Source organism: Capricornis sumatraensis, chromosome 6 (assembly GCF_032405125.1).
Source record: "Capricornis sumatraensis isolate serow.1 chromosome 6, serow.2, whole genome shotgun sequence".
In the NCBI taxonomy this organism is placed as follows: domain Eukaryota; kingdom Metazoa; phylum Chordata; class Mammalia; order Artiodactyla; family Bovidae; genus Capricornis; species Capricornis sumatraensis.
Genome location: NC_091074.1, coordinates 65,878,985 through 65,896,503, shown reverse-complemented (window position 1 = coordinate 65,896,503; position 17,519 = coordinate 65,878,985). Strand labels below are relative to the sequence as shown.

Sequence of the window (17,519 nt, the reverse complement as noted above, 5' to 3'; positions counted from 1 at the left end):
CCATTATACAACAGGGGGCTTCCCTGGTGGCTCAGCTGATAAAGAATCTGCCTGCAATGCAGGAGACCTGTGTTTGATCCCTGGGTTGGGAAGATCCGCTGGAGAGGGGAATGGCTATCCATTTCAGTATTCTGGCCTGGAGAATTCCATGGACTGTATAGTATTCCATGGACTATACAGTTCCTACGGTCACAAAGAGTTGGACACAACTGAGTGACTTTCACTTTCATGTTATAGAGCAGTAGATAACTAATACACCCCTAAATTACTGTGATCTTGGTGAAAGATGTAGCATGACTAGAAACTCAGGCACTGAATAGGAGTACATCCCTCTGATGTCATCCCTAGGAATACTGTCTTGGTGCTCAGAGATTACCCCATATACTCTTATGCTTAAATGGTATCATCATACTCTAAAAGCCCTGAGTAGTCTCCAGGAGCTGCTGGAGGCATAGGTAGGGTTGTGTTGGGTGAAGTGGATGGGTGGTCAGTATGGGATCATAAGTAGTAATGATGATGTCATTCTTTCCCTTCTCATTTTTGTCTTCCTTTCCCACTCACTCCACCATTACATTTCCTTTACTCTCTCCTTTTCCTCAAAATTCTGAGAGGCTGCCCAATGACCATTCCTGCAAACAGTGGCCAGGTGATCTCTTGGTCTTGCAGTAATACCACCCTGAAGCGATTTCCTTGGGGAGCAGCTCTTCCTGTTCGTTGAGGTGCTTTCACAAGCAGGGAGACCTCATCATCAAGCTCAAAATATGCTTTCCAGATTAAACATCCCACGTGCAGCAGATTCTTCAGCCGGAAGAATCTGCTGAATTCTGACCCTGGCCAGACTAGTGTCCACAATTGTAAAGCCTATCTATCTATACACACCCCATTCAATGGCCACCAACCTGTGAGTTACTCTGGAATCAGGAACATTTTCTAAACAAAAGTAAGACCGTCTTCAAGAAAATATTCATATCCCTCAGCCTTTTCAAAGCTGCAAATCCTGTCTTCCCTACTGCTCCAGTAAGGGTAGAGGAAAGGTAAAGGGTGAAATGCTACTTATTTTCATTAGGGTCAGGAAAGGCGTGGGAGACGGAGAAGGCAATGGCGCCCTGCTCCAGTACTCTTGCCTGGAAAATCCCATGGACTGGGGGAGCCTGGAAGGCTGCAATCCATGGGGTTGCTGAGGGTCAGACATGACTGAGCGACTTCACTTTCACTTTTCACTCTCATGGATTGGAGGAGGAAATGGCAATCCACTCCAGTGTTCTTGCCTGGAGAATCCCAGGGATGGGGGAGCCTGGTGGGCTGCCATCTATGGGGTCGCACAGAGTCGGACACGACCGAAGTGACTTAGCAGCAGCAGCAGCAGCAAGGAGTGGGACATGTGGCCCATCACCACAAAATTCATGAAGGATGAACGGGTTCTTCATTGCAGGACATTTATTCCTCACCAAGAGATCTAAGAGGGAGATTTCTGTCTACCACTAATCTCAAGGCCTAAGCATTCTCCAAAACGTTTTGAGGCAACAAGAGTCAATTCTAGCTATGTTATGCCAGAGTAACTCATCCCACCCTATAGCTGTATATGGTTCAGGATAGTTTGAGAGCAGATGAAAAGATAGTTTAAGCCAAGTTCTAGACTTTAAGATATCTTCTCACTTTGCAAAAGCCTAAAAATTTCTAGTATAAATTTTTGTCCTTTTTAATAAATATAATTAAGTTCTTTAGGTAGAGGATATCTGAGCAGGATCAAATAAAGGACTCCAGGATAAAACTGAGAAGACCACTGTCAGGCTCCCCACGAGGAAGCCTCTTAGACACCAAGAGAGGAAATCAGGATGAGCTGAACTACTCTTTCCATTTCCCACATACAAGTACCAGGATAACTAAATCCCACGCCCCGAGTGCAGTACACAAAGAGCATTAGTCTTTCTCTATTAGAAGAAACATTTATTGAGGAGGATCAAAATTCTCAATTTACTAAAGGGAGGTTGTTTTCATCTGAGGATGTGTTATCATGAAGACTGCAAGGTTTTCTCAGTGCCTGAATGAGTTCTTTGGAGAAATTTCTTCTCCCTGGAAATGCTGAAGAAGTGATTTCTGTTTGAATAAGAGAGTCAGATCTCTGAACACAGTGTCTTCTTCAGGAGTGAAGGGGGCTGGAGGGATCTGGCATTCTTGATGCACACAGGTGGGGCTTGGATGGCTTGCGAGCTCCCTGGAGGACAGGGAAGAGGGTTGACTCTGACATAATACCTGATCCTCAAAGGCCACATCTTTTGGAGGATGTCTGACCCCATCTCTGTTCTGTCTGACGCTTGTAAGACAACTCTGATCAGCATAAACAGCTTCTTGGTTTGAGGACTTGGGACTTACCCGTTCCTCTTGCCGTAAGTCAGGGAGAGCACCGTAGTTGGAGGGATGTCCCTTACCAGGCTTTACCTGGGTCTGCAGTTCCTTCTTGTGCTGACTTAATTGCAAGGCCTCAGATTCAAACCTACATGCCAGCTTCTCTTCTAGGATCTTCCCAATGGCTCTCATAAGCTCGTGAGCTTCAAGGGGCCCATGCCTCACAAAGAGAGCTGCACTTTCAGTTGAGTCTTGGTGCTGTGCAAAGGTTGACATGAATTTGGCTTTTTGCTGGGGACTTTCCTGGTCTTTGATTTTTCTCATGAAATCAATCCACTGAAAAAATCGCCTCATCTTGTTTCTGAAGAAACTTTCAGGAGGAAGCTGCTCACTCTGTGACAGAGATGAGGAAGCATCCTTTAATTCTCTTTCCTCAACAAGGTGGCTCTTCTTTCTGCCTGTAGACATCCCTGCTCCTGAATCTTCACTTCTGTATTCTCCTGCTTTGGAGCCCAAAGGCTCTCTCTCTGCAGCAGGTGGGAAGTTATTATCCTGGCACTTCGATAGTGCATGCTTAGAGGGATCCTGCCTCTGCTCCATGCTGGTCCCACTGTCCTCTGAGTGGATGTGCGGCACCTGGGAAGCTGCCATGTCCCCAGTGGAGACACTCTGGGCAAGAGTCTGTGAAGACTTGGAAGGCAACTTACTTGAAGTCGGGGACGTGTCTGTGGGACAGTGGTCAGCCTGGCTATACTCCTTATTCTTGAATTTAAACTTTAACTCAGTAAGGATCTGTTTTTGAAAGTCTGATATTTCAGAATCTTGGGGAACAGATAATTTTGGTGGGGGACATTGAGTGGTCAGGGTAGTTTCTACTTTAATCATTTTGACCTTTGTCATTTGGGAGCTTCTCAATTTGCTGGTTGTCAAGGTGTTACAGGATTGTGATTCAAGAGCATGAAGCTCCTTGGCCCTGAATATCTCCCTGGACACACTGAACATTGTGGAATGTTCTGAATTCTTCCTCGCTATCTTTTGGCCCTGAACCATTTCTACTCTATCACTGAAATTCACGGTCTCATCCCTTGGCTCAGGTCTGTACTCAGCTTGCCTTATGGGCATCACTGGGCTGCATCTGTTGTCCAGTAGAGTCTCATTCTGACTTACTTTGCCTTTGTTTCCATGTGTGATGGGCTGAAAAGTCTGTCTGTGACACTCAGTTGTCTGAATGTCCTCTGCAAGCTTTTGGTAGGTATCAGAGTATGATGGTTGTGGGGCCCTCTGTCCTTCTTGGCCCACAAATGAGATAACAGGGAGAGGATGATCCAGCATGGGGGTTGAATTTGTGGTTCTCACCTTATTTCCCTGAGAAGTTTTAGATCTTTCTTCAAGAGGCTCAGAAAGCTCATCTTTGGAGTCCACCCCAGAAATATGGGTGGTTGAGGAGGGAAAGTCAAATTGAGGAAGAGGCCATGTTTTGGCTTCTCTCAACATATAGAATTTTATGGATTCAAGAACCTTGAGGGGTAAGCCCCATCTCTGAGTCACACGAAACCTTAAAATATGGGCTTCTAGCACCTTTAGGGTATTGTGATCAAGAAAAGAAAGCTCTGGGGTGCTAATCTGGTGGCATACTTTACCTCCAGTTATGTTTTTTGAATGTGGGTCTTCCACATTGGTTTGGGAGCTTGCAGAAGGAAGCAAAGTATTGTCGTCAGCCAGCCATGAACGACACACACCTGTAGGAATCCTACCCACACTAATCTGCCAAGACTTCATGCTCACATGTAATCTAAGAATGTTTTTTATTTGATTCCGATCTATGTCCTTTCTTGAGACATTTAATAATTCATTCCTTGAGTGATTCCTTGACTGACACACACAGTTAGTTTTTGTCTCCAAGGCAGCCCTCAGACCCTGCACTAGGTAGCATTCTGAGACATCTTGTGGGCTATCTTCTGGGCTCTTCTCAAGGATATAGCCAAGATTCTTCCTCATGTCATCCCTTAGCTGAAACTTTGTTGAGACCTTCTGCTGGAAATTTCCTGGGAGACCCAGTTCTGTCTTCGCTATATTGTTGCTACCCTGGCCCTGAAGCTTGGAACTTTGTGACTGAACATGCCTGCCTCTCTGCTGAGGTACTTCTGCTAATTTGCACTGAGGCCCCATCAGTGCTAGAGACTCTAGATTCCTACAGGCTTGGAGGTACCAGCGTGGATTTAGCCTCCTTGGAACATGGAGCTCCAGTTTCTCCTGGGGTTCACTGGTGGTATGAAAATGGCCGGGAAGGATAGAGACTGGTACGTAGGCATGGGATGGCTGGTTGACCAATGGGACATTATGAGCTTGAGAACAAGTGGCTTGAGATTTTTGGAGCACAGGAACTAAACCCCACAAACTTTCCTGTTGCTTCTGTAACACATGCCACTCCAGATGTTGATTTTCAGTTGCAATATGAAAGTCTGACTCATTCTGGAATCTGTGGAAAGACACTCCACAGTCCCTAATTTGGGATGGAGAAGAGGATGATAGCACTGGGAGTCGGGCTTGAAGGTGGGCCTGAGGCTGGACCTGAGTGAAAGGTAGAGACTGGGATTGTGGCTTAGTTTGAGGCAAGCATTGTGGTGGATATACATGAGGAAGGAGACGGGGACGGGAATGAAGAAGTGGTGGAGATTCTTGATCCCGCATTTTGGCTGCAGGAGCATTACAGATTCCATTGAATAAGACAAAGTGAGACTCTGGAGGGGAACTACTACTAGAAACCAGAAGAGTAGCCACTAGGGACTCACTGTGCAAAGAGGGAAGACCCCAGAAGAGCTGGCTGCATTTCTGCTGCAAGTTTCCCCCCAAAGTCTTGACATATAAGAGCTGATGACAAATGTGAAGCTTCTCTGGTTTGCTTTCACTGTTCCAGCCAGTTTGGGGGGCTGTAGTGTTCTGCACACCAAGAGACTGCAACAAATTCCCTGAAGATGTCCATTGGTATTCTGACCACTTCTGTTTTGAAAATGGTCCCTCTTCCTTTTCTTTCTTCTCTAAACTCCGGCAAGCCATTCTGTTTTTTATTTGTCTCTCCAAGAGTCCACGGATGTGAAAGCCAGAGAAAGAATGGCTATTGGCCTCCTTGTGCCTTGTAACAGAGTCTCCCCAGAGATAAGTGTCTTGTGGATGGAGGGAAACATGCTCTCGCTGAAAATCAGAGTGTGGTAATCCTGGGAGGAGCACGTTCATGGCCTGAGCTTGCCACAAAGAGAAGTCTGAAATTGATAGGCTTGAAGGCTCCGTGCCTCTGATTGTTGAAACACAAGTGGACAACTCACTAGGGCTATCTGGAGATGACTTCTCCAGAACAGGCTTCAATAAAGTGGAAATTGATTTAGATTGAGTCACAGATAACGTGCTGTCTGGCAGTGGTGAAGGGATGGGTGGTGCATGAGGACAAGCAAAAGAATCAGTGGGATTCATTGCCTGGGAGAAATCTGATAAGGGGTTGATTTCTTGGGAAAGGGTGGGTTCAAGAGAGGACATGATATCCAGAAACAATGTGGCCTCTGCTGGGACAACAGGGTCTGCTGTCTGAGTGTCATGTGGTAGGAAAAGGGGGAAAGCAACGGTTTGTGGTGGGGAATAATCCACTGGGAATTCGGAATCCAAGGAAGAAAAAGCCTCTGAGGCCAGAGAGTGGCCCATTGATGAGGGCGGAAAAAAGTCAGTTAAGGGGGTCATTGGGCTAGGGGAGAGAACAGAGGAGGGCAGTGAGGATGGCTCTGGCAGAGAGGCTGGTGGTAGGTTTCCTGGAGGGACTGCTGAGAAGGCTGGGGACAGAGTAAACGATGACTCAGTCACAGGAGCTGTGGAAGCCAAAGGAGGCACAGAGGAAGTAGCATCTTCCAGGGCCTCCAGGAAGAGCAGCCGATTGACCTCAGCAGCTGCGTTATTACATACCTCACAGAAGGGGTCTGGACATAAGAGTTGACGAAAGCAGGTGGTATCATCATGCTGGCCCAGGGGGCTGCAGGAGATAGGATGTACAAAACTACAGCCAGGACCAGGAAAAAACATGAGGGCCTGGTACCTCTGGCAAAAGTATGGCTGCCCAGTGTATACTATCTTTTCACATTCTTCAACTTCCTTAATCTCACAATGTATATTTTAATCCCTCTCCCCATGGCTTTCACATGCTGAATCTGAGGATTTTCCCTCCCATGTCAATCCCAGGCTTCACTGAAGCCCTAGAAATTCAAGGACTCCACTAAAAAAGTGGGATACAGGAAAGAAGGAAATGTTTAGTCACCTTTGCAGAAGATAAAGCTCCGTCCTTGCCTCCTCTGCTTCACTCTGGCAAGTTCTCCAACCTGGGAAACCAGGAGAGTGATGAAGGTAGGAACAAAGAGAACTTATAGCAGGCTAAGTAGAATGTCCTTTAGGTACCCTTGGTGGATTGGAGAGTCTCAAGAACTAGAATATAAGTTTACATGGTCAGTGATAATAATAGCAAGGCTCAAATACATATGTTGCCTTATCATTCAAAAAGGGCTTTCATATGTATTCTCCCATGTGATATTCAGAACTGCCCTTTGAGGAATAAGGGTCAATGGTTATTTACTTTAAAGAGGAATCTGATCATCCAGGAAGTCAGAGGTCTGATACAAAGTCAGGACACAGAGTTCTGACATCTCACATGGCCACCTGTGGGGAAACACCCACTGCCCAGGTCCATCATGGCTTCAAGCCCAGCCATGAGAAAAACGGAATCCGAGAAGTGTCTCAGGCCTGGACTGCCTCCCCATGAGCCTCACCCCAGATACCTCTGGTTTCTGAGAGAAACGGTATCCAGCCACTGACATTGTCAGAGGTCACGGACCTGGGATCTCATGGAAAAGGCAGGAAGGGTCACCCTTGGAGAGCCGGTGAAACAGGCAGAACCTCACCTCTCAGTGTGCCCCCTTTCCTTCTCCTCCTGGTTCTGCCCTGATGCTGAGAACAAAAAGAAAAGAATGAAGTGCCGGGGCTCATTCTCTCAGTCCTCTAGAAACTCAGATATTCATTATCCAGGAATAATATGACTCTAATTAATAGACTTTTATATTCTTTTTATCAATTTTAAAGGTTTAAAATGTTTTTAATTTTTTCTTCTTAAAAAAAATAGGTGACTTTGAATGTATAGCAATAGAAACTTTACAAATTGAAATGCAAAGAGAGAAAAATTTAGTATTTAAACCCAGAATATCCAAGAATTCTGACACAGTTTCAAAATGTATAGTGTATCAATACATGCAATGGAAATATTAAAATGCGAAGAAAGAACAGAGCAGAAGAAACATCTGAAGAACTAACAGCCCAAGATTTTCCAAAATTAATGATAGACTAACTATAGATTGTGGATGCTCAGAGAACACCAAGCAGCATAAATACTAAGAAAGTCTAAACTTGGATATATTTTATTAACACTGCTAGGTATGTAAAAGATAAAATTTTGAAAGAAAACAATGCTGTACCTCTAGAGGAACAAGGATGAGAATTATGGACTTCTCATCATAAACCAGAGCTTCCCTGATAGCTCAGTTGATAAAGAATCCACCTGCAGTGCAGGAGACCCCAGTTTGATTCCTAGGTCGGAAAGATCTGCTGGAGAAAGAATTGGCTACCCACTCCAGTGTTCTTGGGCTTTCCTTGTGGCTCTGCTGGTAAAGAATCACCTGCAATGCAGGAGACCTGGGTTTGATCTCTGGGTTGGGAAGATCCCCTGGAAAAGGGGAAGGCTACCCACTCCAGTATTCTCACCTGGAGAATTCCATGGACTATATAGTCCATGGGTCACACAGAGTTGGATATTGGATGCAAAGAGTTGACTGAGTGACTTTCACTTTCATTTTTGATCATAAACCGTGCAAGCAAAAAGAAAATTGAACTATTTAAAGTGTTGAAAGAAAAAAATCACTCCAGAACTTTTTATCTACTGAAATTATCCTTCAAAAGTAAAGGAGAAATAAAAACTGTCTCAAGACAAAAACTGAGATAGTCAGCAACAGCAGAACTTCCCTGGAAGTTCTATAGGAAGAAGGAAAACAGCATCTCAAGTCTTCATAAAGGAAGAGAGGAAAAGGAATCAATGATGGTAAAAGAAAAAAAAAACACTTATTTTTCTTATTCTCAATTGACTTAATGATACTACTGATACTGTATTGAGTGATCAAGTGTATGGATAGGTGAAATAAATGACATCAGTGTTACAAGGGATAGGAGAGAGGAATTGGGAACTCTGTTATAACAGAACCTATAGTACTTATGAAGTGTTATAGTGTTTATATGAAAGTAGATTTGAGTTGTCAGTGTATTAGTTGTTAGCACATTAATTGTTAATGTATTGAATATATTGCAAATTTTATGGCAACTACTAAAATATTTTTTATAGAATACTTGATATACTAAGAAAAGAGAGAGATGGAATCCTATAAAGTACTTGTTTGAAACCAGAAAAGGCAGAAAAAGAGGGGAAGAAGAAAAGAATACTTAAAATAAATACTAAACAGTTACAGACATGATGGATATTATCCAACTATATAGAAAATTGCTAAATGTAAGTCGTCTAAATACATCCAATTAAAAGCTAGATTGTCAGTGGATAGCATGAGATCCAATGATGTGTTGCCTACCAAACACCCACTTGAAAAATAAAGATACTGTACCATGCTAAGACTGATGAAAGAAGCAGGAGGAGCTATATTAATTTCAGACAAAGCAGGAGAGTTATGATGGATAAAGAGGGACAGTACGTAACAACAAAAGGGTCAGTTCTCTTAGAAGACACAACAATCCTTAACATGTATACAGTCTAACAACAGACTGTCAAAATATGTGAAGCAAAAACTGGCCCAACTGTAAGGACAATTAGATGAATCTACTGTTGTTTTTGGAGACTTCAACTCCCCTCTATCAGAAATGGACAGATTCAGCAGGCAGAAAATCAGTAAGGGTAGAGTTGACCTAACCAGCACCATCAGTCAAATGGATCTAATTGACATTTATAGAATACTTCATCCAACAACAGAATACACATTCTTCTCAAGCACACATGGAACATTGACCAAAAGAGACCACACTCTGGACCATGAAATGCATCTTAACAAATGCAAACTAGAAATCACACAAAATGTGTTTTTAGATGACAATAGAATTAAACTAGAAATCGTTTACAGAAAGATAGTTAGAAAGGCCAAAATGCCAAAATGTTTGAAGAGTAAACAGCATGCTACTAACAAATGGGTCAAGGAAGAAATCTCAGGAGGTAAAAGAAAAATTTTTAACTAAATGAAAATTAAAATACAACTTGTCAAAGTTTGTGAGATACAAAAGAAACAGTACCTGGAGGGAAACTGATAGCACTGAATGCATCCATTTGAAAAGAAAGATTTAGTATCTTTGAGGAATTCTGGCTTACTGACCTGATCGATGTCTCCCTGCTTCCAAAATATTGAGAAACTTGAGTTCCCCTTTAGGTAGCACAGTGACAGAAGGAGGAGCCCCACCCAACACAGAAAGGCAAGGATGGGAAAACTTAGGAAGTTGAGCTGGAACTCAGCCATGGTGCAGTAAGGTTCCTCAGACAAAGAAGATGATCCAAATCATCAGAAGTGCATTGCTGCCTCAGGCATCAGGGCATTTAAAGTGCACATTCTAGACTAGAGTTCTAGGCCCACATCATAAGAGGTTTAGCATAAACACCCAAGGTTCTTGAGGGCGGGGGAGGGGACAACACAAGAAAGATGAAACCACAGTCTTTCCCCGCCCTGACCCAACCCAGCAGATCCATCCATCCCTCCAGGGCCCTTTAGATACTTCTGATCTACCTTCCAAACCACCCATTCACATACCATATATTTACTTTAGTGAAAATTCCTATTTATTCCGCCTGTTACCTAGATATTACCTGTACCCTTCTTATTGCCTAGTGGTCACCCTTTGGGCCCCACATAATATATAAAACTCTGCTGTGCCAAGGGATATACACCTCCAAGGTCTACTCTGCCTTCAACTACAGCTTCCCCTCATATATAATGTTTCTTTACCTGCATGGAGCCAGAGGCACAAATATATGTCACCCACTCCCCCCATATCTCCTCAAAAGAATTCACCAAAAAGCACAAGTGTGCAGAGTGGCCTATATTAATAAATAGCAAGCATGACAAAAAGAGAAACAAGAGCACGGCACACTCATGACCCTATAGCAGACAACTTAGAAATCTTGGGTAATTCTTTTTTCCCAGCACCCCTCTTAAGCTCTTCAGCCCCTTAAGGTTCTCAAACCTAGCCCCCTCCACACATAGAGTGTCTCTTCCTGCTGCTCCCTCTTTCATCTGACAAATCCCTTCTTCTCCTCACATTTAAAATTTTTTATTTATCTTACAGAACACAACCTGCAGGACCAAATACACTCTGATTTAAGGAGTGGGCTTCTCTTTAGCATAACTTCTAATAAACGCAGTTATATTTAGTGATACTTTCTGACTTTTTTGACTCACATCAATAGTTACTTCTTCCATGAAAACTTTTATGATTTTTTTCTCATCTACTTTCTTTTCACTAAAATTTCTATTGGCATACCCATACCTTTGTAGACAATAACGTCACTTTTGTTGATGGTGTACATGTATTTATTTCATCTCCCTATGCTAGTTATTAGTCATTTGCTAGTTTTACCCCTTATAGCTTCCTTAGATTATAAACTGCTGAAATTAAGCCCTGTGTCATTTCCATACTTGGCTTGCCTGCACTCCCTCATTGAGTCTGATGACTCAGTCTTGGCCCCAGGTACCTAATTCTTTCCCTCCCCTCTGAGGAGGGTTTACCAGCAATGACAGCTCCTTCCTTTACCTGTCTTCTCCTGCATCCACAGTGCCACCATTGTTTCTACCCAAAGCACATACACTTCAAGTCCACTCCATTGCCCATACCCACCTCCCTTGACCACAGGAGGTGTATTTGTTTTAAAAAATCCCTCCACATATCTTTGTATCTCTGGTGTTATTTTGGGTTTTTTTTTCCTTTTTTTTTCCCCCATGGAAGGCTGGTCCTGACTGTTCCCGAGGTCCCTAGGAGTCCCAACTGTAAAAACATTCTCTCAAGTCTGAGCAAGATAAGCTCCACCAAAAGAAAGAGGTTATAAAGATGATACATCAAATATATTCTTCAAAAAATGGCCTTGTCATAAAAAAGGAAGACTAAAAAAAAAAATCCAGATTAAAGGAGACTAATGATACAAGACAACTAAGTGCAACCTGTGATTTTACACTGAATCCTTTAATGAAGGTTTTGAAAAAAAATTACAAAGGACATTACTCAATAAATTGAAAAAAATTGAATATGAATAGTCAGTTAAGTATAAAGCCATTGTTAAATTATTGTTACATTTACTGAAGAGGATAAATAATTGTACTATATGTAAGAGAATCTTTTTTCTTAAATACACAATGAAATATTCAATGAGAAGGTGCATTACACATAAAGTATATTCTCAAATATTCAGAAATATATGCATATTTTTCATATATGTGTATACGTGTGTACTCATATATAAACAGAAAGGAGAGGAAGGGAGGGAAAAAGACAGAAGCAGGGTCAAAGAGACAGAAAAGGGAGGGATCTCAGATGGGTCCAAATGTTAGTAGGTAAGTCTGGATAAAGGGTACATGGCTTTATCATCCATGCAACTTTTCCACAAGTTTAATTATTTTCATATAAATACACTTAAAAAACAGATTATTGTTTGCTGTCCTGGATTTTACCTAACTGTTGAGATTTCTAGCCTTGATTCCTACAGCTACCACCACCACCATCTTCAGACGCCAGAAGTAAACAATGCCAGCGTAAAAGTTATCTCAGGCTCTGTCCCCAGCAAGACATCTGGGATCCTCTGCACATTTCAAAGGAATTTACAAAATGTTGAAGGAGAGTACCACCCCCCACAAAAATTTTAATTATACCCAATGCAGAACCAAAAAAAAAAATAAGGTCAACATGTTTACAGCAAGGAGCTGCTGATTTTTCTTATCTGGTGCCACTGGGTCATTCATCTTCCAGGGTTTTGTGGTGTGAATTGGTTTGCCAGCACTTTGCCTCTTCTGTTTGTCAGTTACCATTCCTCCACCAGATTTCCATCTTCCAAAAATGTGTTGGCATCTATTGCCATATCCTCTCTCCTTCTTGTCATCCTCAAGCACTTCTTTGGAATCTTTTGTTTCTACAGGTTATTGAAACACAGTTCACATGCCATACAATTAGGGCTTCCCAGGTAGCTCAGCTGGTAATGAAACCGCCTCCAATGCAGGAGACCCCAATTCGATTCCTGAGTCAGGAAGTTCTCCTGGATAAGGGATAGACTACTCACTTGAGTGGGCTTGGGCTTCCCTAGTGGCTCAGATGGTATAGAACCTGCCCACAATGTGGGAGGCCTGGATGCGATTCCTGGATCGGGAAGATTCCCTGGAGGAGGTCATGGCAACCCACTCCAGTATTCTTGCCTGGAGAATCCCCATGGACAGAGGAGCTTGGCAGGGCTACAGTCCATGGAGTCACAAAGAGTTGGACATGACTGAGCGACTAAGCACACACTAGAGCACACCATACAATTCACTCATTTAAAGTGTGTAATTCCATGATTTTTATTATACTCAGATATGTGCTTTATTACTACAGTCAATTTTTAAAATATTTTCCTGACTTTAAAAAGAACCTCATAACCTTTAGCCTCATAACCCCTTTCCCCCATCTTGCAGCTGTAAGCAACCACTAATCTGCGTTCTGTTCTCTCTTGGTTTCCCTAATCTTGATGTTTCATATGAATGGAATCATATGTAGTCATTTTGTGACTGGCTTCTTTCATTAGCATGTTTTCACAGTTCAGCCATGTTGAAATATATATCAGTTTATGGTTTTTTATGCCAAAATAATATTAACTGCATAGATAGAACACATTTGATTTACCTATTCATCAGTTGATGGACATGTGGGTTATTTCTACCATTAACTCTTATGAATACAATGGCTATAGATATTTGTTTACAGGGTTTTTGTGGACATATATTTTCATTTCTCTTGAGTGTATATTATACCTAGAAGTGGAATTGCTGGGTCATATGGTAACTCTGGGCTTCCCTGATGGCTCAGCTGGTGAAGAATCCACCTGCAATGTAGAAGACCTGGGTTTGATCCCTGGGTTAGGAAGATCTGCTGGAGAAGGGAAAGGCTACCCACTCCAGTATTCTGGCCTGGAGAATTCCATGGATTGTATAGTCCATGGGGTCACAAAGAGTCTGACACAACTGAGCAATTTTCACTTTCACTTCTTACATGGTAACTCTATGTTTAATATTCTGAGGCACTGCCAGACTGTTTTCCAAAACATTTGCACCAGTTTTCATTCCCAGAAGCAGTGTATCAGGGTTCAAGATTTTTTGAATTCTCACCAACACTTGTTTGAATCTGTCTTTTTGATTCTAGCCATTCCTGTGTGTGTGAAATATTATCTCATTAGATGGTGACTGCAGCCATGAAATTAAAAGACACTTGCTCCTTGGAAGAAAAGTTATGACCAATCTAGATAGCATATTGAAAAGCAGAGGCACTACTTTGCCAACAAAGGTCCGTCTAGTGAAGGCTATGGTTTTTCCTGTGGTCATGTATGGATGTGAGAGTTGGAATGTGAAGAAGGCTGAGCACTGAAGAATTGATGCTTTTGAACTGTGTTGTGGAGAAGACTCTTGAGAGTCGCTTGGACTGCACGGAGATCCAACCAGTCCATTCTGAAGATCAGCCCTGAGATTTCTTTGGAAGGACTGATGCTAAAGCTGAAACTCCAGTATTTGACCACCTCATGCGAAGAGGAAAAGTGACTCATTGGAAAAGACACTGATGCTGAGAGTGATTGGGGGCAGGAGGAGAAGGGGACGACAGAGGATGAGATGGCTGGATGGCATCACTGACTCGATGGACATGAATCTGAGTGAACTCCGGGAGTTGGTGATGGACAGGGAGGCCTGGCGTACTGCGATTCATGGGGTCACAAAGAGTCGGACACGACTGAGTGACTGAACTGAACTGAGGAAACTCACCAGCTTTTTGAGTCCCAGTCTGTATTGGAGTTTCCCTCCCTCTCTAGACCTCCTTGTAAGGGTGGGTGGGTGTGCAGCCTTGGCCAAAAAAAGGTCCATGGTGATTCCCAAATATCTATAACCCCAGGGCATAGTTCTAGGACTCACCTCTGGTTCATGAGCTGCAGGTATTCTGGGGGAGGTCTACCATGGCTCCACCAAGGCTATTAATATCAAAGGTGGCACCTTCATCCTGCTTGGTGAACTGTATGCACTAAGGGCAGTATCTTGTATATTGCCATCAAACACAGATGGAAGGAAAGCACCATGATCACCTTCACCACCTTCCCCAAAGAGGGGGATGCCATCTTGATGACATCCTTGGAGATGCTGTTTCAGTACTCTAAGATGCCGTCATGCCTTTCTGGTATAAAGCATCACTGTGCTGTGCTCTTCTCTCAGCCTCAAGGATGTGGTGCTTGGAACAGATTGAGGAGTAGGGGAGCAGGACAGGGTCACAATATGGGAATAATAAGGCATTAACCTTTGTTCCACCAGCAAGTACATTCTTTCAGATGTCTCACTTTAAGACATCTTTTCCTTACTCTCAGCTGCATTTTGGAGAAGGCAATGGCACCCCACTCCAGTAGTCTTGCCTGAAAAATCCCATGGATGGGAGAGCCTGGTGGGCTGCCGTCTATGGAGTTCCACAGAGTCGGACACGACTGAGCACTTTCACTTTCATTTTGCACTTTCATGCATTGGAGAAGAAATGGCAACCCACTCCAGTATTGTTGCCTGGAGAATCCCAGAGACAGGAGAGCCTGGTAGACTGCTGTCTATGGGGTCGCACAGGGTCAGACACGACTAAAGCAACCTAGCATCAGCAGCAGCAGCTGTATTTTACCCTGGAAGATAGGGGACTGCCTAGTCAACATTCCTACCACTGACAGCTGGAGTGGTGATTTTGCTCTGTAAAAAAATTCAGCAACTGAGCAGCCTGAAAAAAATACCCAAGGAAGGGAACCATTTCCCCAAAGTGTCTTTCTCATAGGGAAACCTCAATGTCAAGTTTAAAGTATGCTTTTCTGACCAAAACATTACATTAACATGACCCATGTGAAACAGATTCTTAAGCAGCTTTTATGCTGTTCCTGGACCCTTCGGCAACCAGCCCAGCATCCAGTACAGTAACATCCACACCCAAACACTGCCATTCAAGGGATTCAGACCCATGTAGGGGCCTCTGTTCACTTGAGTTCTCAATAACGATTAAGATTTGTTTCTTCTTCAGGATTATTTTCAGAAACTAAACCCGTCCTTAAGCCTCTTCAGATATAGAAGACCTGTCTTTCCCACTTCTCTAAAGGATGTAAAACATTCGGTGAGGGAGGTGTGTGGTCTGCTATACATTTTCTTTAAGGCTAAGCCAAGAGGCAGCAGACAAAGCCCATCTCCTCAAACGTCATCAAGGAGGAAATGGTCTTTTGCAGAGGGCGGGGGTGGGGGGCACATGGTATCTACTTCTCAACAAGAAATCCAGAGGATTAGTCACCTTTGAGCCAAAGCCAAAGGAAGCAGTAAGTAAGAGCAAAACTATATTCTTCCCTTATATATAATCCCTGAGTTACCCAAACCCATGCCCTCAACACAGTACACAGAAAATCTTGCTATTAGAGAAACATTTATGGGGAGGATCAACGTTCTCCACAAGGAAGGAATTATTTTTAGATGGGAAGTTTTCCTCCTTGGAAATTCTGGAGAAGTGTTTTCTATCTAAACAGTAGAGACAGATCTCTGGATACACTGCCTTCAGCAGTGGTGGGTGCAGCTGGACAGGCCTGGCCAGCTTGACACCTGTGGGTGGGGCTTGGGTGGGGCACAGCCTCCCTGTGGGGCACTGGTGGGGGATGTTTCTGATACAATTGCTGGTCCTTAAATGCCACAGCTTTCTGGGGCTTTTTCTTGTTTCTGATCTGCCTTGTACTTGGATGATAGCTCTGACCAGCCAAGATAGCTTCTTGGTGGCAGGACTTGGGATTTGTCACTTTAGAGGGAGCCTTGAAGTTGAAAGGATGTCCCCGGACAGGCTCTGTGTGGACCAGTACTCCAGCCTTTTTTTGCAATTGCCCAAAGTGCACCGGGGAAAGAGGGTCCTCTTGAGAGCTGGTGGCATCTAATGCATGCTGATACCCCAGTTTCTCCTCTAGGAACTTCCTGATGTCTGTCACGATTTTCTGAGCCTCTGTTGATCCAGTAGCAGCGGATCTACTTCTAACTAGGTGTCTGTTCTGCACGCTTGATATGGGGCTGCCCTTTTCCTGGGGATCTTGCCTTTTGCATTTTTCTCCACGATACAGCCACTGCAAAAAGTGCTTCATTCTTTTTCTGATATGGCCTTCAGGAATCGACCGTCCTTTCTTTGAAAAGATCTGGGAAGACTTGCTCACAAGCATCTCCTCTCGCACCGTCTCCTGAGGAGGGAAACTCTTCCTCCTAAGCTGGGATGTCCCCAGCCCTGCATCCCCTCCACCTAGCTCTTCTGCTCTGCACCCTGGGGAGCTCACTCTCTTCACAGTTGGTGGGAAATTCTTATCCTGGCACCTCTGGAAGCCATGCTTAGGGACCCAAGGTTCCTGCTGTTGCTCCATCCTGATTCCTCTGTCCTCCACATGGACATGCAGCACCTGGGACTCTCCTGTGTCCCCACCTGAGACGCCCTGGGCAGGAGTCAGTGAGGCCTTGTAAGTCAAGTTATCTGAAGCAAAGAACATGTCCGTGGGTTGGCTTTGAGCTTGGCTATGCTTTCTCTTCTCCAATCTAAACTTTAACTCATCAAGCAGTTGTTCTTTAAGGGATACGTGTTTAGGATCTTGGGGAACTGGTAGTTTGGGTTTCTGCTTTATTCTCATTCACATTTGTTATTTGGGAACTCCCTGGTTTGTTGGTTGTCAACATGTCATTCGTTTTTAATTGAAGAGACTCAAGCTCCTCAGCCTTGAATATCTCCCTAGACACTTTGGGCATAGAAACAGGTTCTGACTTCACCTTTTTGCCCTGTTGCATTTTTCCTTTATCACT

The 17,519-nt window shown here is 43.6% G+C and overlaps 1 protein-coding gene across 1 annotated transcript; it reads right to left on the bottom strand.

The window, feature by feature from the left end:
• Positions 1–596: 596 nt before the first annotated feature.
• On the bottom strand, positions 597–17,212 carry LOC138080727 (spermatogenesis-associated protein 31D1-like). Its single transcript, XM_068973594.1, has 4 exons — positions 16,244–17,212; positions 12,486–12,589; positions 2,254–6,361; positions 597–722 (listed from the first exon to the last, which is right to left on the bottom strand). The coding sequence occupies exons 1-4, from the start codon at positions 17,210–17,212 to the stop codon at positions 597–599; spliced, it is 5,307 nt and encodes a 1,768-aa protein (XP_068829695.1).
• Between the last annotated feature and the right edge of the window lie 307 nt (positions 17,213–17,519).

Coding starts and splice junctions, on each gene's coding strand:
- LOC138080727 (XM_068973594.1), bottom strand. CDS start 17,212: ATGTTCTTTGCTTCAGATAACTTGACTTACAAGGCCTCACTGACTCCT. Junction 12,590..16,243: donor CCACCACTGCTGAAGGCAGT/GTATCCAGAGAT, acceptor AATAACCTGTAG/AAACAAAAGATTCCAAAGAA. Junction 723..2,253: donor ATGTGGCCTTTGAGGATCAG/GTATTATGTCAG, acceptor TGCTTGTGAAAG/CACCTCAACGAACAGGAAGA.